General features: G+C 41.0%; 1 protein-coding gene across 1 annotated transcript in view; it reads right to left on the bottom strand.

Annotated features, from left to right (window-relative positions):
• Positions 1–214: 214 nt before the first annotated feature.
• The window catches only part of SUSD2 (sushi domain containing 2), a 254,407-nt gene continuing 230,495 nt past the window's right edge, over positions 215–24,126 (bottom strand). The window contains exons 26-27 of the mRNA XM_063454175.1: positions 5,432–5,528; positions 215–688 (exon numbers count right to left, since the gene is read on the bottom strand). Coding sequence (XP_063310245.1) covers positions 634–688; positions 5,432–5,528 — 152 coding nt within the window. The 3' untranslated portion in view covers positions 215–633. The remainder of the gene's footprint in view (positions 689–5,431; positions 5,529–24,126) is intronic.

Raw genomic sequence — 24,126 nt, forward strand, 5'->3', positions numbered from 1 at the left:
GGGTGCCTGGAGTGTCACTTTAAGCAGATGTACAGTCATAATGAAACCGGAGTCATTATCAGTCAATCTGTTGAACACTTTTGCCCTAAATAGAAAAACGATACAATAACAAGTAGTTAAACTAGTCTGTGAGAAATGTCTTGTTTGAGAAATGCGTTGTCCCTCCTATTATTTTTTATCCGTTACATACTACTTAATGTTTTTTTACTTAATATTCACAGATTATTCCAATTTGACTAATTCGGGCTAAAATTTGAAATTCACTTTGACTTCACATTGAATTATCCACAATTCATACTTCAGTGATAAACTCTGCATTCAATATATTATTGTTGGTGAATAATTGTTATAGATGTGCTGTATATTCCGTTGGCATCTTCCTTATTACATGGTCCATAAACATTTTATTTGCTCAAGACGTCAACTGGATAGAGTTTGTGAATACATGTACTGTGCAAAGTTCACCTTTTTCTTCTTAGAGCATTATTGTAGAGCACAATGTGGTTTTGGCATATGATGCTATGATGGAAATGTTGGCTGATGATCTGAAGAGATTTCCTGAAAATGAAATCTTGGATTGTAAACTATGGACCCAAGGCGTTGCCTCTTCCAAGAGGCATTGAAAAGATTCCGTTAAGGTTCATTCGATGCCTGGTATGTCACCGGTGGCACGTTCATTTCCCTTTTCCTATAAAATAAAAATATATTTATTAGGAAATTAACAGTTTTTCTGCACTTATTGATAGATTATTAGATGATCTTCACAGAGTGCCCACTTCAATACCTCCCTGTTCTCATCCAATTGTATGGGGAATATATTAAAGTGTAGATTTTCTCTTTAATATATTTGCTCTGTGGATTTATAATAGAAACTAGAAAAGTCTATCTTAGGCTATCTGTGTTACAGCTGTTCTTTTACTATAGACATTGGGGGGGGGGGAGGGGTATAACAGTTGTAGTACTACAAAAAGTACATAATTGGACAATCTTTTCTCGGTAGATTTCTTAAAATGCCCACTATGATTCATATTATGTGTAGCTGATAGGAAAGAGCATACTAACAGAAGTGCAAAAGATATGATGTTTTACTATCTTTACTTACAAACTCTGCATGTTATACCATAGAGCTGGCTGCTATTAGTTTATTGTTGTATGTACGTTAATATTGTCACTGACCATGGGCTGCTGGATTGTCCCCTTTTCTGTCTTTCTTAAATATAAGGTTTTGTGCAACAATAAAATGCACAATGCCGAGTGCCAAATCGATTACATACAGGTATATAGGTAAGTGTCATGGATGTAATATACATGTAATATGCATTTCCAATGCTTGTGTGCTACATCTCATATTTGAAATGAATTGTAGCAATGAAATCTAGTGGAATTATTTTAAAAGTGTTGGCTGTTTAGATAACCTATCCAATAAGTCTAATGACAGTACTAAGAAGCGAGTATTTTTTGAATGAATATGACATTTCCCGTAAACCCACATAATATTGCAGAGCACTACTTTTTTTTAAATGGGAAAGAAACAAACATTTCGATTTAGGGGTTAATGCTAGAAAACTGATCAAAGGATTCCATAATTAATTGGTATTGCTATATGTAAACAAATCAATCTATATTATTCATACAAACTAGTTAAAAATACATTTCCTGCATTTTGAACACTATGATTTGTTTTATTGCTGTGGAACTCTGTTATACATAGTAAGCATTGTGAGTTCCCACCAAACAACGACATGGGATCGAAGAGAGGAACACAGGGATCTGGTGCCCAAAGAGGAACATTTACTAGTAATGGAAGTTGCATGAGAATACAATTTAATGTGAAAGCTCTTTAGATCAAATAATTCTTGATCCTTTAAAAAGAATCATATTTTTCCATGTGCTTTGCATTGGCTACATGAATTCATCGCTATGTCATAGGTTAGTATATTTTTACTACAAGTGAAGTAGTGCACCTGGGTGGGCTTTCCTTTGTTTTCCATACCACACTGTAATTAAATGCTACTGCATGCAATTATTTAATTACTACCCATTTGTAAGCTGGAGGTCACATTTTGTAAACCACAGAAGTGAAGATACAAGTGTAACACTCCACTAGAATATCAATTACCTGTTTAAATATCTGTTTCGTTGTACGCATGCTCTAGATTCCAGCTATACATACTGGGAGATCATTATAAACATGTCTACTAATGCTCAGGTATGAGAGATATCAACTGGCAAAGCTATCGTCACTTCACTTTATCAATGAACGTTGAGATTTACTGGGAACATTTGTTATAAAATAAGTAATTCTACTCTTGGAAGATCTAAAAATAGCTGGGGATTGATTCAGAGGTCAGATCGGCCTCACCTATCAAGTTTAAGGATTCAGATCTTGGCAAATGAAGAGAACACAGACTAGCGGTGAGGCTATCATGTAACTACATCAGGCTGTTCATATACAAATAAATGACACTGTGTTTCCATGATTTGGTGGGGGCTGTTATGGTATCCAAGGTAGTGGAGATATTCGCTTTTTCTACAACTGTCTTGTGTAGATTGGACTATGCAAGCTGTTAGTCCTTTCACTGACGTAATGAAGTAAAGAGTAACATTAAGTTGAAACCTAGGATGCAGATCAAACATTAGAACAAAAATAGCAGTCTTGTGTATAGATTGGTTTTCAGGAATACCTAAAAATGTCTATTGTCGATTACAAAAGTTGCTGAAAGAAGACATGTTTAATAGCCTTGCCCCCCATTGTAAGTAGTGAAGCCATTTTAGAATGCTCCCCATCTCCAATACTTTTTACAGGGAGCTAGAAACAACCGCTTAGTGTGCACGATTTAAATTGAATGTCATTTGTGCCTCTGAGAAATAGAAAATGCCCCTTTAATATAGTTTTTTTCTCTATATTATTTTAAGGAGTCATGACGTACAAGCTACCGTTCCAAGCTGTATACTGACTAACAGACGATGGCTTTAATGTTGCTCATGGTATTTCACTACTAGTTCTCTTGCTGTAAAGAAGAACATTTATTTGCAAGATGTTTCTGATTGTTAACAACTAAAATGTGGTAGCAGTCCATTTCAAAAACCTTTAGGAGGAATATTTCTCTACCAATTTCCATCTATTTTAAAATCTTACTGTCAATCTTTGCTGAAATAAGAGACGTTGTTTGTGTTGCTGATGCATATTGCACACATATGTTATAGTTAAGTGTGCTTGCTGCTCATGAGTCATGTGACCAGCCTTTTATTTAATTGGGATGTTAGTCATAATTCACTTAGGCACAAGAAGTAATAATAGAAATAGTCCAAAATGAAACAGAAATAAATATACCTATCACGTCTGTTGATGGTAAACCACAAGTGGTCGAAAACTGACTTGTTGGCCATTCCCTAAATGTTCCCAAAGCATTTGTATGTCGTCATTATAATATTATTTGCCATTCGATATATGTGTATTCCTTTCTTGCACAGAAATATCACAATTGCTATACATTTATCCTCCTTGAGGTAAGACAATCAAATAAGCAATTTTAATTTAAAATATTAGTTTATCATCTTATTTTTTTAGATAAAAAGATAACCACATGGTACCATTACGCCCTTATCGGCTTTTGTTTATAACGTGGTTTCACTATTTCCAACTGGTACTTGATCTACTCCACTGCCGTTAAAGGGACACTATAGTCACCTGAATAACTACAGCTTAATGTATTTGTTCAGGTGAGATCTATAGCTCCCTGCAGGCAATCTAATGTAACCACTGTATTTTCAGAGAAATACAGTGTTTACATTGATTGATAGGAATACCTCCAGTGGCCGTCACATAGACGGCCACCAGAGGGACTTCCTATCATGCATGGTCCTAAAAAGGCCATGTACACATCAGACATATTAAAATACGTCTGACGTGTGCAGGAGAGAGAAAGCACTGTGTGCGCGCCTTCTCTCTCCTGCCTGTCAGCAGAGGAGAGGGGGCGGGCAAAGACCGCGAGCTGAGCTGTCAGTCAGCTCAGCTCACGGCCGCGCACACCGCGCGCAAGCCCGGTAGTGCGCTCAGGACTTCATAGGGCGGCATGAATGCAGCCCTATGAAGTACGTGCGCATGTGCGGTGAAGCCGCGCATGCGCACAAGGGAGAAATGACGCTTCCAAATGGAAGCGTCTGATTGTTCCCTGCTCACGCCTGCCTATTTCTTAATTTTGACGAGGCTCCCGGCGCTGGAACCAGGTGAGTAAAACGGGTTGGCTGGAGAGTCCCTTTAAACACACTTTGACAACCTTCGAAACAATGTTTTTTCTTCTAAATGTAACCTTAAAACCGTTATCCTGACTCAGTGCGCATATTCCATGCATGATATGGAGACCTTCTTTGCCAGACCATTCAGATCAGAGAATATCGACACCGCCTACTACATAGATAATAGATTTGTACCCTACTCTGAAAATTTGAAGTACCCATTATCTGGGGATCTTGTCGAGCAATTCTTATGGAAGCATCTCTGTTAAAATACGTTTTGATTTCTTTTGTGCATGTTAGAAAATTCTAAACACTTAAATTATTACATTATGGGACTCGCAAAATATTTGTTTCAGAATAAAACCATGCATTTTTAATCAAATAGTTTGGAAGAAGCCTATAAATGTTCCTCCAAGAAAACAAACAACTTAATGTTTAGCTTAGCAGCCATTCTACTTGTTTCAAAGAGGATGGAATTTTATTTCTAATTCAGCTCACACAATCACAGTAAAGAGAGAAAGTATTTGCAATATTGCATTTTGCTAAATTTGCTACATTTTTCAAATACAATAATGCACAATTTTTTTTTCTCACGTTCATTGTTTAATCCCGTTTGTGATTTGGTTGAGTATGCGTTAGCTTTGGAACCATATAAGATCTCACCTACCACTATGTTACCAGGTAATACTGAAATCCCTCCAATGTTATTCTTAATCCGTGAATTAAAGTGACAGTAGGGTTTATTTACTAAAATAAGAATTTAAAGTGAATTTAAAGTGAATTTAAAATTTAAGGTCAAAATAGCAAAACAGGAAAAAATCTCTAAGATAATTATGCTTTTAGTTCAGCTACTTTAGTCTTAAATCTGAAGTACACTCTAAATTCACTTTGAATTCTCACTTTATTAAGTAACCCTGAGTGGGTCTTCAGATGTAAAGTACAATCTAAGTTACACATTTAGGATCAAGGGCTTGTATAAGGGGTGTACACCACGGTCCTCACTGTATAAGATCTTCATGGGCACTACTACATGCGTTCGGGATAACTTGTTTTGAATTTAAAGAAAAAAAATGACTATTTCTATAATCTTGGTTAGCACTAAAGAAAAATGTATTTCACAACCGGTTCAATTTAGTATTTTACAAATAAAGTTTATGATAGGGATTGTGTGTTTACCGGGTCACATACTTACTTGCTGCGCTTTTTTTCATTGAGGGCAATCAATACTATTAAGATAAGAAGAGCGAAGAGTCCAAATACACACCCGAGGACAATGCCGAGTACATTATCTGCAAGATAAGAGAGAGAGAAGGGTAATGGTATCAAAACCACAATTTTGCAATTTTTTTTAAACTTTAAGGGACACTCGACTGCTTAAATACCAAAATAAATACATAAGCAAACCATTACTTAGTAGATGTTCCCCCAATGAGATAACATGCATGGATTTATAGATAACATTTCAGCAAGCCAAAGTGCTTTAGCTGTACATTATTAGATTTATGCCTTCACTCCATGCCCATGGGATGGGTGCCTTTCTAACCAATGGGCAGCAACAGCTGCTGGGATACTAGTTTTTAGTTAAGTGAGCATGTGCTGTCTGCTAACTGTTTAGCAGACATGCCCCCCCCCACACACAACAAGGCGGATGGAGACATAAATAAGTTTTTAAACTCCATGATAACCCCGATAGCCTTTTTTATTACTTAGTATGGAGGTTGCCATATATGGTAACCCTCACACTGCTGAGGCTTTTTTCTATTTGTTCAGATTTTTTTAAATCCGAGCCCATCTTGGCCTGGATTTTAATCTTGCAGGTCCAGATTTCATAAGTTTAGCAAAATATAGACAAAATTCAAGCACATTCAGAGCGTGCTATGCAAAATCCAGACATTGTTAAATAGCATGAACAATATCTGTTTTTTGTTATCCAAATGGCCCATTTCCTCCATGCATGACCCATGCACAGGTGGGTGGGCCAACTTATTATTAAACAGATGGGGATCTAGTGTAACGTCCCAGCACCCACCAATCAACGGCAGATGGGGGCTCTAATTATAATTCGGTCGGGATCTAGTATCCCCTCCCAGCCCCTACCAATTAGCAATAGGTGGGGTCTCTAGTGATAACACAAAGGGTGTACTGTCCCTCCACGACTGGTTAGTGGTCTATAAAACACACTCCAATAGTGAGAGTGGTCAATAAAACTAATATCAGTAAGGGAAAACAAACCACATTTACCATTAATGATGTCTTCTTTCTTTTTTTCTTCAGTCCAACAAAAGACCAAAAAAAAAAAATCCATGATGTACTGGTGTGACTATTACAATAACAAAGAAAAAGTGGATCGCAAAAAAATACAGATAAAAAAAAAAGCGACGTAAAAAATAATGAATCCAGGTTGGTCCACTAAAGGCTCTGTATAGCCTGCTGTGATAATTCATTCAGATAACTCAGAGAACTATTGTTCAAACATTTCCCACGCTATGCATTATCAATCAGAGCACTGTGATTGCCCCCCGGGGGTATTTTAGTGAGAACTCTGATGCTCTCTTCATGGGTTGGGGTTTGGGGTCACTGGGACCTGCCCCTGGTATTATACTGAGAACCACTACCCATCGCACATGGTTGGTAGATAGGAGACCCAAATTTCCCCCAATTAAGTAGATCCCACCCTTTGACCACAAATGGAGGCAGGTGGGGACAATAGGATGTCCCCCAATTTTTCAAATAACCCCCATCTGCTGGCCACTGTTGGGCTCAGGGTAGTGGACAGTGATCTGTCCACCCCCCCACACACCCCTTATTTAATTATTGTATTAGGGCACAATGCCCTCCTCTTTATTTGAGTCTTTTTATTTTTGTTTTTACTTTTTAAAACATTTATTTTTTTATATATTAGCCCCTCTGTGGGTGCAATGGGGATGTGGATAGCGATCTGCACTCTGCTTGGTCTGCAAATTGGGGTCATGAGGAGGGATGTATGTTACTAGTGACTTGGTAGCAATATCTGTTCAGTCGCTAATTTTTTTATTACATTGAGTTGTCACTGGCTACTTGCTGTTTAGCAGACACGCTCCCAAACTATTTATACCTCCCCCACTGCTGCCATTCACCATGCCTCTAGTGTAGATATGTTCCCACAATGGCTTATGGGAGCCATTTTGGTCATTCAATCATTCTGGCAATGGCGGTTTTGTAGACTAGCATAGGGTATGCATATTCTTATAAATGCATCCTGTGTTTTCTGTTGATACAATTCTGTAATTGGGCCCATCATGATTATTAGCACCAGCGTCAATATACACTTAATCTGGTCCTGAATATTCCTACGTACAGTCAGAATTCTGGGTGTAAGATATACAACTTCAGGCTGGGAAACAGGCAAAAGATTAGAGGAATGAAAAGAAACCATTATTTTATCAGTAGCAAGGGTGATCAGTTCCCTAAAGTCTATGGAATGAGCAATGAACTATTAGCCAGGTACAGTTTCCCAATATGTAGTAGAAGGAGTCCCCACTTATTTATTGTGTCGCTTAATTACCAAGGTTTTAGTAACACAGACAGCACAGGCCACCCACAGTCTGAATTCATATTTAGATTTCTACTTTTATATATTTATTTTAGTCAGTTGCCATTGCACCATAGATAATTACTTAAACAGGAGTGTTTTATACACATATTATAAGAAATATTATAAGAAATAACAATGTTGGGCTAAAGCCATATCTGGCTGAGCATCATGGGAGATATAGGCCACATCAAATAAGTTAGTTTGCCAAAGGTCACGATACATTAAGGTAGTTTAGAAAATCCCAACCTATGAAAAGTATTCTTTGTAGAAAATAGTACATGAATAATTGTAATTTTTTGCTTTTATAGCTCAAGGATGAAATATTTGGAAAGGGAACAAAAGTTTGGACAATTACTCTTAAAATAAAATGGGACTTGATTTAACCCTTTGCTAAACTCTTGGCAAGATGCTGTTGTTGATCGCTCTGTTTTCTAAATGGTTATAAGAAATATTTGCTATTCAATGTGGGTCACAGAAACCAATAAACTCTTAACATTCTAAACTTACTACGCAGGGATTTGACAAGCGTACTCAGTCAGACAATCTCATATCATCCCAAGCACATCTCACATTCCAGCTCTGCTCCGCTGAGACAATAAAATAGCAGAATGAGTGGTCACGCTATCGAGACACTGGCTCATCCCGTATCTCTGCCCCTAGTTTTAATCTGCTTCAGCGCCACTGCTGTGTGTTTTCCAGTAAGGAAACATGAACAGAATGTTCCAATCGTCTTGGAAAAGAACGATGCTGGACCTTACAATGTGTTCATTGATAGCTTTACAATAGCCAAAGTGACTGATCAGCAACATGTCTGTCACCTCGAGACTGAAGCACTATAGTCTGACGATGCCCTGCTGGTTATACACAGACACGTGTACAGTTCATGTACGTTTATTCAAACTGTGGAGATGGAATATAGCTGCTATGTGTTGTGCCATGTAATAACCCTTTGACACATCAACAAATGTGCATACGAATGCCAAAAATAGCCCTGTTTTTGCAGAATTAATAAACTGTTTTTGTGGAACTTTGTAAATTCCCCAACACACCAATGGCAGCTGGTAAAGTTAAAGTGGTGGGGTACTGCCCACTTAACCCCATAAAATGCCATGCCTGTTCTAAACCAGCTGCACCTCCCCTCATCAATAAAGGGAGAATGAAAACCACAGATATAATCATGACAAAGATATGCCTTTTCTAACAAACTTATTATTACTCCTTACAATGACAATATATTTAATTCCACTCAAGTCTCCACTGCAACATAGCATTTGAATACTGTGAACAGGGCAGTGGCGTAGCGTGGGTTGTCAGCACCCGGGCAAGGCAAGTCATTTGCGCCCCCTAACCCGTGGATTTTAGCATAGTGCGTGGAGAGAGTGCCATTTGTGTGTGGAGAGAGTGCCGTTTGTGCGTGGAGGGGTTCTGTGTGCGTGAAGGGGTTCTGTGTGCGTGGAGGGGATCTGTGTGCGTGAAGGGGATCTGTGTGCGTGAAGGGGTTCTGTGTGCGTGGGGAGGTTCTGTGTGCGTGGACGGGTTCTGTGTGTGTGGAGGGGTGCTGTTTATGTGTGGAGGGGTGCTGTTTATGTGTGGAGGGCTTTGTGTGCGTGGAGGGGTTTTGTGTGCGTGGAGGGGTTTTGTGTGCGAAGGGGTTCTGTGTGTGTGGAGGGGTGCTGTTTATGTGTGGAGGGGTTCTGTTTATGTGTGGAGGGGTTCTGTTTATGTGTGGAGGGGTTCTGTGTGCGTGAAGGGGTTATGTGTGCGTGAAGGGGTTCTGTATGTGTGAAGGGGTTCTGTGTGTGGGGGGGGGTTCTGTGTGTGTGGGGGGTTCTATGTGCGTGAAGGGGTTGTGTGTGTGGAGGAATTCTGTGTGCGTGGGGGGGTTCTGTGTGTGTGGGGGGGTTCTGTGTGCGGGGGGTTCTGTGTGTGTGGGGGTTTGTGTGTGTGGGGTTTGTGTGTGTGGGGGGGTTCTGTGTGTGTGGGGGGGTTCTGTGTGTGTGTGTGGGGGTTCTGTGTGTGGGGGGGTTCTGTGTGTGGGGGGGGGTTCTGTGTGTGTGGGGGGTTCTGTGTGTGTGTGGGCTGCTGTTGGTGAGGGGGAGGAGTGTAGTGTGTGTATGGGGGGGGAGGGGTTTAAAGCATTGATATATTTATATTTAAAAAAAAAAACCAAAAAAACACTTTTGTATTACTCCCCTCCCCCCTTACCTTCGGTTAGGGCCCAGGGGAGAGGGGGAACAGCTTCAATTCAATCCCTGGTGGTCCAGTGGTGGCGCGTGCTGTTCAGCCTGCAGCTCCTCTGGCTGCAGGCTGGTTTCGGTCTCCTCCCGCGAGAACAGCAGGCAGGTCGGAGCGTTGCTATGGTAACGCACAGCAACGCTCCAACCTGCCTGCTCGCGGGAGGAGCATTCTCGGCTCGCGTACTGCTTCCTGTTACACCGGGTAGGGGATCAGAAGCTCCTCTACCCAGTCTGCCTGATCGGCCACGCTACATTCTGTGACCGGCAGGAGGGGAGCGCTTCCCCTCCTGCCGGTCACCCTGTAATTGCTGCCGGGGCTGGTGCACACTAGGCGGCCGCGCACCGGCCCCCTAGTGTGCTGGCCCACTGGGAAATTTCCCGGTGGGCCAGTCCGCGCCCCCCAGATGTTGCGCCCGGTGCGGCCGGCCCCCCCTGCACCCCCAACGCTACGCCTCTGGAACAGGGCAACAACTCAAATAGGTTGCCCTTTTATGTGACCCCGCTCAGTTATCAAGCTGGTTTTAGTTAATCTTACAGAGTACCAAAACTTTTTGTACATTAGACAGATTGTACCCAAAAAGGCAGTTCAGATTCAAAATGGCTGGCTTCAACAGCAATCCCAGACAATCATTTCAACCTTGTTAGGCCCTAATCAATATAATAATATAACTTATACCCTTCAAACAAGGAGTTAAGTCAAGTCTTCACAATCTATGATTTTGTGGATAGAGCCCAATACAAGGATGATTATTCTGACACTCATAATGTTAAATATCTGTTACTAAAACTGGAAACAGGTCCGGCTCTAGCACAAGGCTTTCCAGGCGCCTGCCTTAGAGTGCACCATCCAGGGGGTGCAAATGTTCGGGTGACCTGCAGGAGGGAAGCGCACTGGGCCCATCTCCTGCCGGTCACTTTATGTAGTGTAACTGGGCTCCATGCCTGGCACACAGGGCCGACAGAGGAGATCAAGAGATAGAGAAGCGCTGGTCAGGGAGGAGGATCCATTGACATCAGGAGGAGGGGAAGGAGGGAGTTCCCAGGCGGTGGCCGAAAGTTTCTATGTTTCTATGAAAGAAGCTTAAGGAGCATGTCTCCCACCGGACCACCAGAGAACAAGATTCCCCCACTTCCTGGCTAAAGGTAAGACTCAGGGAGGGGGGAATTCACTTGTAATTATTTTTTCCCCCCTGAACATATTTTCCCTAACTTAGCTTCAATCTCCCCCATCTCAGCCCAAATCCACCCATAATCTCCATCACAGCCCTTATCTCCCCCACACCAGCCCCTATCTCCCCCATAAACCCCATCACATCCAGAGGCGTACCTATTGCCTCCAGCGCCCTTGACGAGGAGCTGTATCGCCCCCCCCCCCCCATCATGACAAATTCTAAATTTTTAAAGGTGCTGTTCCTATATAAGTACTCCACCATGTAAAGGGAAACTAAAGAAACATATGTAGCGTTATATTTTGTTTCCTAATCCTCCCTAATCCCATAAATAAATGTATAAAAAGGAACTGAAAGGTTTCCAGCAGTCACTCAAAGCTGTTATCATCCTCAAATAATAAATATATATTTACACACACATATTTATACTTGTGTGATGATGGTAACGTGCTAGAGGAATGCTTGTCACCATATTGCAAGCATAGTAGAGGCACATCACACCTTATTGCAAACACAACATAAATAAATCACACCTTTTTACAAGCATAACACTGGGACATCACACCATACCAGTGCTGGACTGGGGATAAAAACCAGCCCCGGAAATGCCCCGGAAATTTTTTTTATACCAATTCACAGGACTTCCCCCAGGACTTACCGCATCACAGAGATTGCGCTCACATGGCTTGCCTGAGCACCCATAACTTACTCAACACTGAGATTCCACTCACAGGACTTGCCCCAGCACCCAGGACTTACCCTGGCATTTAGATTGAAGTCCTCAGGCAAGTCCTATGAGTGCAAACAGTCTCCTGCATGCACCATGCAGAAGGAAAAAGATGCCGGATTTGAGATTTCTGGCGGCAGCAAAGGCGGCATTACATTGGCTGAGAGAGTACTCTCTCACTCTTACAGCCACATCTGCATCCCGCCACTGCCAAATTCTTAAAGACCACATCCCACAGCGGCCCCCGGGTAGTCTGGCCCTCCACCCTATTACAAACTGGAGTCTTTACTGGTGTCACTAAAAAATCTTTTTATAACTAACAAATACTTTGGTTGTGACCGATTAACTCAGGCTGTCTCAGTATAGTGGGGACTGCATGTGATGTATTGGGGTGTCAAGGTGTAATGGGGACTGCGTATTGACCTGTCAGTGTAATGGCTACAGTTTGTGTGTGATATATTTGACAGCATGTGATGTATTATTTTGTCTGTGTGTGAGAGTGTGATGTTATTGAACTGTGTACATGTGATGGAAACTGTGTTTTGGCATTGGGCTGGCTGTGTCTGATGAGAATGTGTGTGATCTTTTTGTGCTGTCAATGTGTGATGAGGACTGCTTGTGTTTGTGATGGTTTTAGCTGTCTGTGTATGGTGGGACTAACTGTGTTTGTCTTTGAATGTCAGTAATAACCACTGATGAGTAGATAGCATCATGAAATTGGTCATCTGTGACCTGTATAAAAGTTGGTGAATCCTAGAGCAACACAAACTAAAATTACGTGTTTCATTCTCACACAATATGTAATCCTGGGTACATACATACAATTTATTCAAAAGCTTCAATTTGTTACTTACTGTCTTAGTAGTAATGCCACTGTCTAGAATGTCCACTCCACACGTTCCCTAAGTCCCTAGTCCCTCTGCATTTTCCAGGCAGGGTAACGTGACTGCACTCTCTGCTCACTTCTACACCCCTCCCATCCATGTCTCTTCTACCCCCACTTCCGTTCTCTGTTCCCCTCTCTTCCATGTCTCTCCCCCTTCCATCCATCCATGTATCTCATTTTCTATCCATATCTCTCACCCCCTTCCTTGTCTCTACTACCTTTTATTCATATCTCCACACTTCCATCCATGTCTCTCCCCCTTATGTCTCCCTTTCATCCATATTCCACTCCACCCATGTCTCTCTTCCATCCATGTCTCATGCCTACCCATTTTATCCATATCTCTCCCCCCATTGCCAACCCTCCCCCTTTCATCTATTTATCTCCCCCTTGCCAACCTCCCCCCTTTCATCCATATCTCTACCCCCCTTGCCAACCTCCCCCCTTACTCAATATCTACCCCCTTGCCAACCTCCCCCCTTACTCAATATATCCTCCCCTTGCCAACCTCCCCCTTACCCAATATACCTTACCCCCCTTTCCTGAAATCGGTAAAAGTGTGAAATATATCTACCTATGCAGTCCTCGTCCCACGCAGCACTCAAATAGCTGGCGGTCCAGTAAAAGGCTCTCCTCATTTGCCTCCCTCCCTGTCATTTTTCCTTGATGGAGCCGCACACTGCTAGGGGTCCCGGGGTGCAGGTGCTCACACTGACAATTGATTTTTGCACTGACGGACACCAGTTCTTGCCACTCCCTTGGTACGCCACTGATCCCACCCCCATCTCCACAATAAGCCACATCACAGCCTCTCTCCCCATAACCCCTCTTTCCCCCATAACCCTCATTACAGCCTCTATCTTTCCTATCACAGTCTCTATCTCCTCCACCACAGCCCCTATCTCCCTTATCACAGCCCCAATCCCCCACATCGCCACTATCGTCCCACTACTGCACCATTTCCACAACATAGCCCCATATCCCCCACATTACTGCCCCTATACCCTATATCACAGCCCCTATTCCCCATCACAGCCATTACCCCCCCCCCTGTAAAGCCCATCAACAGTTCCAATCCACCACTACTGTCCCTAACCTCCATAACAGCCCCTACCTCCCATCACTGGCCCTTCCCCTCACAGCCCCAATCCTCCCATCACAACCCCTACTCCTCATCACAGCCCCTATGTCCCCACATTAGTCATAACCCCCCACCAAATGCAGCCCTTATCCCCTTCACACATTGCTGCTTAAATAATAAAAAGTGATGGGTCTGGGCTGCTGAATTGGATCCAAAGATCAGAGCCAGACAGCATGCTTCCCAAGGACCTGGTTGCTCAGGGCTAAGATGTAGGTATGTAATTGTGATTGCTTGTTTGACTGTGTCTGTATGTCTGCATGGCTGTCTTTATGTCTCTATATGACTGTGTGTCTGCATATGTATGTCTCTGTATGCCTTTGGCTGTGTTTGTATGACAGTATACCTCTATGTGTAGATTGTATGACTATTTGCCTACATGATTGGGTTTCTTTGATTGTGTACCTTTTACGACTGTGTGTCTGTATATCTTTGTGACTGTGTGTCTGAATAACTATGTCTGTGTGCCTGTATGGTTGTGTGTCTGTACATTTGTGTCTTTGTGCATATATGTATTTTGCCTGTATATCTATGTCAATATGGAAGAGACACAAAAGGGTGTTGGAGGAAGCAAGAGCCAAAAAAATGGACTGGGAGAAGTAAAAGACACACACGAGAGGGAGTTGTATGAGACACACATGGAGGTGTAAGACACACTAAAGAGGGGTAATATACACTAAGGGGGGTGTAGGACATTCAAAGGGGGGGTTACAAGACACAGAGGTGAAGATGCATTTTGGGGATGAGGTGGCTAAATGCATTTCCGCCTGTGTAGCCAAAAATCCTTGCACCGGCTATGGGCTTATGCAAGAATCTACAATGTGACCATTCCCATTCAGATTGTTTTCCTGGCCTATGAAGTGGGCACAAGTCAATGATGGCCGATATACACAAAGCATTCTGGGATACCAAACAATATACTAGGAGAGTTTGGGATGTGCTTGTAGACCACTTCATAGTAGTTTACATCTGTATGCCCGTGGTGTTGAGATAAATGCTTTAAAACATAAATTCAATTTATACATATGCTAACAATTTGGCTACAGCAAAGTTTAGATGAAATGCCACCTTATGTCAAGCTTCGCCATGTCATTTCATTCATGACAAGCATACATTAAACATTTACAATAACCTATGAATGGTAATCAAGCATTTCTACATATATTCATTTAGTCATGCAGCCTAAGCCTTCAATCTAATTTATCTCCAGACTCAGTGGAGATTTGCATGAAATATGTTGTGTAAACCTATAATTACTGACATTTTGCTCTGTTTGAATCTTCGCATGGATGAGTCTGTATCTGTATATCTGTGTCTGTATATGTATCTTGTACTTGGAATGTTAAATATGCTGCACTTGATTCAGTGACAGAAAAGAAGAACCCAGTTCCAACAGACCAGAAATCCAGTTATATTATAATTAAAAGCATATTAGAAGTAATCATTAACAGAAACGTACCATGGAAACTTGTTTAAATCAAACAACATCGAAAAGAGTACAGATTAAGCTTCCAGCACATTTGTGGTTTCACATTTTTGAACGGACGGTAGAAAGGGAGAAACATTTCTATTTCTTAAATGAACAGTTTCAGACCCTTCTTCTTTTGTTGTGATGAGATAATTTAATAATATCCCCATCTACTAAAGAAACTTGTTGTAGAAGTGCAAGCATTGTGAGGCATAGCAATATATTATAAGCTGCATGATCTGTCTCGAACAGACATGAAACAGATGGACACCCATGTTGAATTTTTTAAATGGTAAATCATTCATGCTTGGTATTGAAAATTGTCTACATACATTCCAGAACTACCAACACAACTGTAAGATACGCCTTGCTTACATGTCACGTTATACAAATAAACGTCTATTTTACAATAACTGCTAAGGATCAACTATTGATGTGTGTTTGGTTTTAAACTAAGCATAAGGGTAGACAAATATTAAATGAAACCAAAAAAAGATTTTTTTTACTCTGGTATAGAAACAAAATAAAATGAAGGTGTATGATTGATAAGCAGACCTAATAGAATTGGTGGAACAATCCCAATATGGACTCACAAAGTCCGTTGGAGAGAGAACTTTGATTGGGTATGTACACTTGTATTTAAAACAGATGGCTGGAAAAGTACGGAAAGTTGCCTTGAAATGGCAAAAGCAGTGACACAGCAGTGGGGAAACTAATGAGAAAGGGGGCATGGTGGATCCTGACAAATTTGAACGACAAATTTTCGTAAATACCATTCTGTTATTTAGCTTCCATCTAAGGGTTTACATTATTCTAATATATATTTTAGTGCACAGGGGAAGGTAACAGAACACTACATACGTTGCATAGCACACAATTTGTAATGTATTATGTGCAAAGATAATGGATTAGGGTGAATTATTCTGAATATTTATCTTTTGCAGATGTATAGCACATGCATGCAAATTACATCAGAAATGTCTTTACACATGGAATAGGAGCCCCGTGGTTCTAACTTGCTTGTACGAGCGGCTCTGATTGATTCCTGTGAAGAAATGCGCACAGTGCTTAATACTGAAGTACATTTACTATAAACCCTTTGGAAAACGACAGTGGTAGCAGAAAAATTACTTTTATTCATATACAAGGGTGCAAACTAATCATAACTCCGTATTCCAAGTAGTGTTGCTTCCTTTGACCCTTTTACTATTGTGTGTTCCCTTTCAGCACTTCACATATAAATATAGCCCTTTCTCTGTTTCATTACCTACAACTGTCTGGCACGCGGACAGTGAATTCGAAATCACCATTAAAGAGATCATGGTGAAAAGATACAAACCTGTATGGTATCAGTCTAGATACACTCCTACGGTGCTGCATCACAACTCTACGTCCAGTGTTTCTTTAGACAGTCTGCGTCTTTGTCCAAGTTTTACTGGTTGGAAAAGTCCCTTATAGGCTATAATTATCCTTAAAATGAGAGTGAGAAGAGACAGTCTTCCTTCTTCTTGTGTTCTAATTTATTTATATATGCAGCTCTGCGGCCTAGTGAGATCATAAGACCCAATTACTTTCCCAAAACACAAAACAAGTCATACTAGTTTGTAGTTTGTTATAAACTTAAAAGCCCTCATTAAGGAAATTGTCTTTTTCCCCCCTTAAATGCATATATTTTAGCTGTTTATTTTTTTAATATATATATATATTAGTTATGATACACCAATACAGCTATAAAATACTATAACTAAAATATTTATTTTATTATTTTGTTAGTTGTATTGTGCACAGAATTAATTAAAATAATATATTTATATTTATTTATGTATTTATTTTTGTGCTGCAGGTTTTTTACCTGGCATTTTTCATTGGTCCAAAGACCAATAATGTCTAAGCAAAATAAATAAATAAAAATAATAATAATAAATTTTTATTTATTTATTTATTTATTTTTATTCCTTTAGATGACCATGCCATACATATTAGCAGAAGGTGGTAGCATTATTTTAAAGGGAGGGGGCAGAGTATCTCATGGGGCAGGTGGCCAGGGGTTTGGTGTTAGAGTTGAGATTGTGATCCCCATATAGTGTGGAGTTAGGGGGATTTTATTAAGATCAGAGGGCTTAGTAACTCTCCTGCAGTAGGTCCAGGAGACTGGGCATCCTCTGGTATTTTGTTGGGCTTGAATGCTTGGGCCTGCTGGCCTGTTACAGGCCATGGGATTGAGGAAAGAGTGGGGCAATTGTTGGTCCGTATATGGTTTTGATTACCCTCCACCCCACTGCATAAGTAATAAGAATTATGGGAGAATTCTTAGATCCCGGGCTATTTTGTTGGGAAGGTATGTCAGAGTCCGATTAGTTTTACAACTGATTATAATTTCAATTAGCACTTAGTACATCTTACAACTTATGGTATAGTTTTAACCATGTATTTGTACACCAGATAAGCATTTAGGTATGAGATTAAAATTACAACCTTAAAGGGACATTCTAAGAACTAAAAAAACTTAAGCTTCATGGAGTGGTTTTGGTGCATAGCTCAGCCCCCACAGTCTCACTGCTCAATTCTCTGACATTTAGAGAGTAAATAATGTTATTTATACAGCCCTAGTCACACCTGTTTTTTCTATCTACATCCTACATGTTATTTAATAACATTCAATGACCCATGCAGCTGATGCTAAATTAGATCCACAGGTCTTCCATGGATGAGAACAGCTATTTATTGCATAGTAAATGATCAATTGTTTGTAAGATGTTTCTTGCATTTTGTCATTATAAGTTCTCCCTATTTGACCTGCATAGACCAATTCCCTATTTAGCAATCTTGTGAGGCAGACAGTATAGCACCACCTTTGCTTTTTGTAACATTTCCAAAACCCAAACAGGTGGAACCTCAGAACAGACTTGATATTTCATACAGGAATTGTTTGAATTCTTTGAGAAACTTCATCAAGCCTCATGAAATCCTTGACTAATGTGAGAAAATAACATTCATGGTATGTTCCCAACAGCAGCACACAATGCATCTCTACAGTTGTCTTGTATAAATTAAGGAATGCATAGACCCCACCAGTGGCCCCCATGTCGTATGTCCACCAACTCATTCACATTCTTCTTGTATGAATAATTTGTGCGCTAAGCTTCCATCAATCCATAATAGAGAGTGTTATTGAAAGAAACCATAGAGAAATCATGTACATTCGAGACATAAAGTGTATTTGAATTAGAAATGTACATAGTGCTTGTAAAGAGATATAGGGAATACTGTTACTGCTTCTTATTCACGCTGTAGAACTTGAGAGACAATTTACATGGACTCATATGAGAAAACAACATCACTTATAATACCAAGGAAAACCGATTGTTCATACATAAATTATTGTCAGTGAGTAGTATCTGCAACATATTCTATGAAATCACTGCATATATTATTTTATTCTGTTGGTTTAAAGATTCATTAATCTACATTTATTTGAACAATTTCACTGCTATAACAGAACAGCTATTAATGTTCTTCATAAATGTTGATCTTAACAGTATCTCAACAGGATGCAGTACTCATAGAGTGATACTGTGCTGTCCATCTATAACTGTCTACAGTCAGACTCAACCCAGTATGGAATCCTACCAGTAGTGCAGCGAGCACCAACACTTTCATTAACATGGTCAGTAGGAGGTTTATAGTTATAGTCAGTTTTGAATTTCCTGTGTACGTTCCATTTATGGGACTACATTGACATGATCAGACCTGTTACTCGGACTGTTAGTATCCTGTAGAGCAGTTATTTTTTATTAGTAAACATTCTATTTTTGACTTTCTCTTTTCTGTACTGAATCATTTTGGAGACTATATCAAGGTGGGATTATCAGATTATCTCTACCAATTAACCAATAATGTGGAGGCTGTCTCAATTATCAACATTTGTAGCTTTTCTTTTATAAGGCACTAATGGCAATCCACTAAAAGCCGTTATATTCAGTTTTCTCTCTAATATAATATCTGCTAGTGGGGAAAGGATAACATATTGCAGAGAGTTTTCATTTTTGGGGTACAGGACGAGTGAACGGTTAAGAAATGTATAAATTGATATGGTAATACATATCAGCATCCAGTACAATTAGGTCTATGGATATGTTCCATGTCCATCTTAGAACAATGGCTTTAATTCACGAGGATGCATCTGTATTTGGCCAATCAGAGACCAAACACATGCTGGTTCAAATTAAGAACATCTGAGGAACAAAGGAAGAATGTAAATCTCATGACAGATCCCTTATGTGAAACACATGGGGTGGCTGCTAACAATAAACACTTGCTGTCCTCTGTTGTACACATAATTTTTGAGCCCGTAAAGCAATAACAATCTTTATTTAGGATAAAGTTTGTGTATGTACATCTATGTCTGTGTGTCAATGACTTAAAGTCAAGGAAACTGGGTTTCCCCTGTTTTCCGGGAAATACAACTTGGAGTTCCAATGAAGGGAACTTAAATGTTCCCTGTGTAATATGTCACAATACAGGGTCACCATATCCTGCAAAACCTTGCTTGAACACTGTATACACTACAAGAATCATGCAAACCTCTTGCTACCTTATATCATACATAGTGCAATAAACATTCAAATATATGAGCTCGATCCAACAATTCGTATATTTTGGTAAATAGAAGGTCACATTCTCAGGTCTATATCAGTGCTTAGAAAGATTATATTTAAGAATGCATCAAGGTCTTGATAAAGGCCCAGTCATTGACAGGAAAATGTAAATTACAAACAAAATAATTATTTGCTGATTGGCCTGATCGCTATTAAGTTAAATTATTTTCAAGAATAGTAATGTCCAACGAGACTTCTTAAAACTCTTATAGAATGGTGTACCTGGCCTCCATGATAGCCTGTCAAATCGAAAAGAATTGAGTATATTAGAAGACCATTGTGTTATATTTGCTATTTCATGTGTGTATTGTGGCTTTGGAAACACTTTTCAAAGTGGTTTACTGGCATAAAGAAGTTGAGACGCAATCTTTCATAAAAAAAAACCAAAAAAAACAACTTGAATTCCAATTTGAATTTTGTAGACGTTTTCAGACACACGTTGCAAGTTAACTTTGAAGCTGAGTTTGTTCGACGGTTGATATAAACTCCTCTCTTGATGATGAACTGCTATTTTAATAGACGCACAACTAGCCAGAACTGGTGGGACTTTTATTTTTAGAAGAATCTATCCTCTCTGGTTGCTCCTGTGGGAAAACAGTGATGTTTTATCTTGAACTGGAATGCATTGTTTAACCTCTTATCCCACAGCTGTTCTCTTCAGAAACAACACTAGAAAATCTCTATCTGAAGTTACAAGCAAAGCTTCGCAGATAGCAGACAGCGCCTTGTCAGGACAGACTGCTTTATTAAAGTCAAAACAACAGGCCAGATTCCTGAAGACGTTATGGGAGAACATCAAAGTACTTGTTTTACTACTTCAATAGAAATAGAAACGAGGAATGAACAAAGAGATTCATGCTTGCTTTCCGTTAATAATAATTACGGAATAGATGAGAGGGCAACTTTTAAATAAACATGTCACTCCAAAATATGTATGGCCTAATGCCTGATTGAGTAAAAAAAAAAAAAGATGTACATATACTGTGAAGTTTTAAGCAGCTCACCATTTTAGAGTATTGTGCATATTCTAAAAAAAAAAAATACAGCTAAATCCACACAACTTATAGATTCATTTTAAACATGTCACATTGAAATATTGCTGTACCCGATATTGTAATGAGGTTGGTACTTTAGAGTGCCACATGCAGTAGCTTAGTGGGTTTAGTTTTAGTTAAGGTTACAGTCAGGCCTGGACTGGCCATCGGGCACACCGGGCAATTGCCTGGTGGGCCGCGGTGGCCATGGGCCGTCGCTGGCAGGGGAGGTCCCAGGATCTCCCCTGACGGTCTATGCAGGGCCGGCACTATCCGAGCGCCGGCCCCGCTGTTTTCAATGATGGGCTGGTGGGGAGATCAAAAATCACCCTCACCAGCCCACATAGAGTATATTCCAGCCGGCGGCAGGGAGAGAGGGAGGGAGCCAGGAGAGGACCTGACGGAGCTCTATCTTGCAGCTCCGCCGGGTTCCTCTCGCGAGATGCGGAGCGTTGCCATGGCAACGACCAGATCTCACGAGAGTGAACTCTAGCTCGCAGGCTAGAGTTCACTCACCCACTGGACCACCAGGGATGCTGTGCGAGTGACTGAACCCCCCTCCCAGGTACCACAGTGCCGGTCCCCCCCTCCCAGTCTAAAAGGTAAGAAGGGAGGTGGGGACATAATGCCTACTTTTTTTTGTTTTTATTTACCCCCCAAACACACACAATCCCTTCTAACATGTATACACTCTCACACACACACATCACACACAGCACTCACACACACACACATCACACACAGCACTCTCACACACACACACATCACACACAGCACTCACACACACACATCACACACAGCACTCTCACACACACACATCACGCACAGCACTCTCACACACACACATCACACACAGCACACACCCAACACACAGCACTCACACACAGCACTCACACACAGCACTCTCACACACAGCACTCTCACACACAGCACTCTCACACACAGCACTCACACACACAGCCCTCTCACACACAGCACTCTCACACACAGCACTCTCACAAACAAATCACTCACACACACCACACATCACACTCAGCACTCTCACACACGCACTCTCACACACAGCACTCTCACACACAGCACTCTCACACAGAGCACTCACACACAGCACTCACACACACATCACACACAGCACTCTCACACACATCACACACATCACCCACATCACACTCAGCACTCTCACACACACACATCACACACAGCACTCTCACACACAGTACTCACACACAGCACTCACACACAGCACTCACACACACAGCACTCTCACACACAGCACTCTCACACACACACATCACACACAGCACTCGCACACACATCATACACAGCACCCACACACACAAATCACCCACAGCACCCTCACACACATCACACAGCACCTTCACACACAGCACCCACACACACAGCACCCACTGCACCCTCACACACACACAGAACCCCCACGACACACTGCACCACACACATACACAATACTTCCAAACATATTTATATTATATATATATATATATATATATTCATATTCACACACACTATAGCCTGTATGCACACTCTTGCTACATCCCCTATACACACATTCTCTACAGCCCCTAGCCACATATGAATTACATTACACCACAAACACAACACGACTAAAACCGACCTTATAGCACAATACCACACCACAATACCACACCACAATCAGCTCACTCTGTACACACACAATACCACAAGCAGGCTCCAAACACATGCACAATACTCTTTCCTGGCATTTTTGTCTCCTGGTATCCATTTATAGAGACACCAGAGACAAGTTGCAAGGAAACACAGTGCAAGCATGTTATTAAATTTGCTTGCACTGTGCAGAACAAATACAGGGCTTTTTTTTCATGCTAGAGCTCTTCAGCAGAGCTCTGTGCATGGTCGGCCCTGGAAGAGCATTGAACCAACATGCTCACTTTGAGAGGGGGCGTGTTTGTCATTAATGATGACAAAACACACCCTCTCTGCCCCGCCCCCTTCTTAGTGGGCCACTGTGATAAAAAAATGCCTGGGACAAATTTTTTTCCCAGTCCGGCCCTGGTTACAGTCCAGTATCTTACAAGCAGATACTCACTAACCCTAGATTCCTCTTGAGCTCATTGAAGGGATCTGGGTGCATTGTCCCTTAACCCTGCAGTGGTAATTATTGCAGTTTTTAATAAATGGCAATAATTAGCTTTGAGGGCTAACTCCACCTCTAGTGGTTGTCTGCCAGACAACCACTAGGGGGACTTCTGGGTCGTTAGGTGCCTAATTGATGCTGGATGTCCTCACACTATGCAAGAAGATGTCCAGCGTCACCAAAAAAACCAATAGGAAAGCATTATGCATGCTTTCCTATGGGGAAAAAACTAATGCAAATGTGGCCATTGCAGCACATGCTTATTAAGTTTCCTGTGTGTGAGGAGTGGAGGCAGAGCCCAAACCAGCGCCAAAAGAAATCATGTAAGTGACAGAAGGGGTTTTTAACCCCTTTTGCACCACAGGGAGGGGGAGAGGAGAGGGGTGCTGTGACAGAGGGGGGCCCTATAGGAAGCGATTGGCACTATAGCTTCCCTTTAATGGTAAGCTTTGTAACCCTATGTTTCCCTAACCCTAAGACCTAATATCATTAAACAGATTCAAAAAGAACTACAGTTGCAAAAAAAGTATGTGAATCCTTTGGAATGATATGGATTTCTGTACAAATTGGTCATAAAATGTGATCTGTCACAACAATAGACAATCACAGTCTGCTTAAAATAATAACACACAAAGAATGAAATGTTGCCATGTTTTTATTTAACACACCATGTAAACATTCACAGTGCAGGTGGAAAAAGTATGTGAACCCCTAGACTAATGACATCTCCGAGAGCTAATTGGAGTGAGATGTCAGCCAACTGGAGTCCAATCAATGAGATGAGATTGGAGGTGTTGGTTATAGCTGCCCTGCCCTATAAAAAACACACACCAGTTCTGGGTTTGCTTTTCACAAGAAG

The sequence above is a fragment of the Pelobates fuscus genome, chromosome 5 (assembly GCF_036172605.1).
Source record: "Pelobates fuscus isolate aPelFus1 chromosome 5, aPelFus1.pri, whole genome shotgun sequence".
NCBI classification, from domain to species: Eukaryota; Metazoa; Chordata; class Amphibia; order Anura; family Pelobatidae; genus Pelobates; species Pelobates fuscus.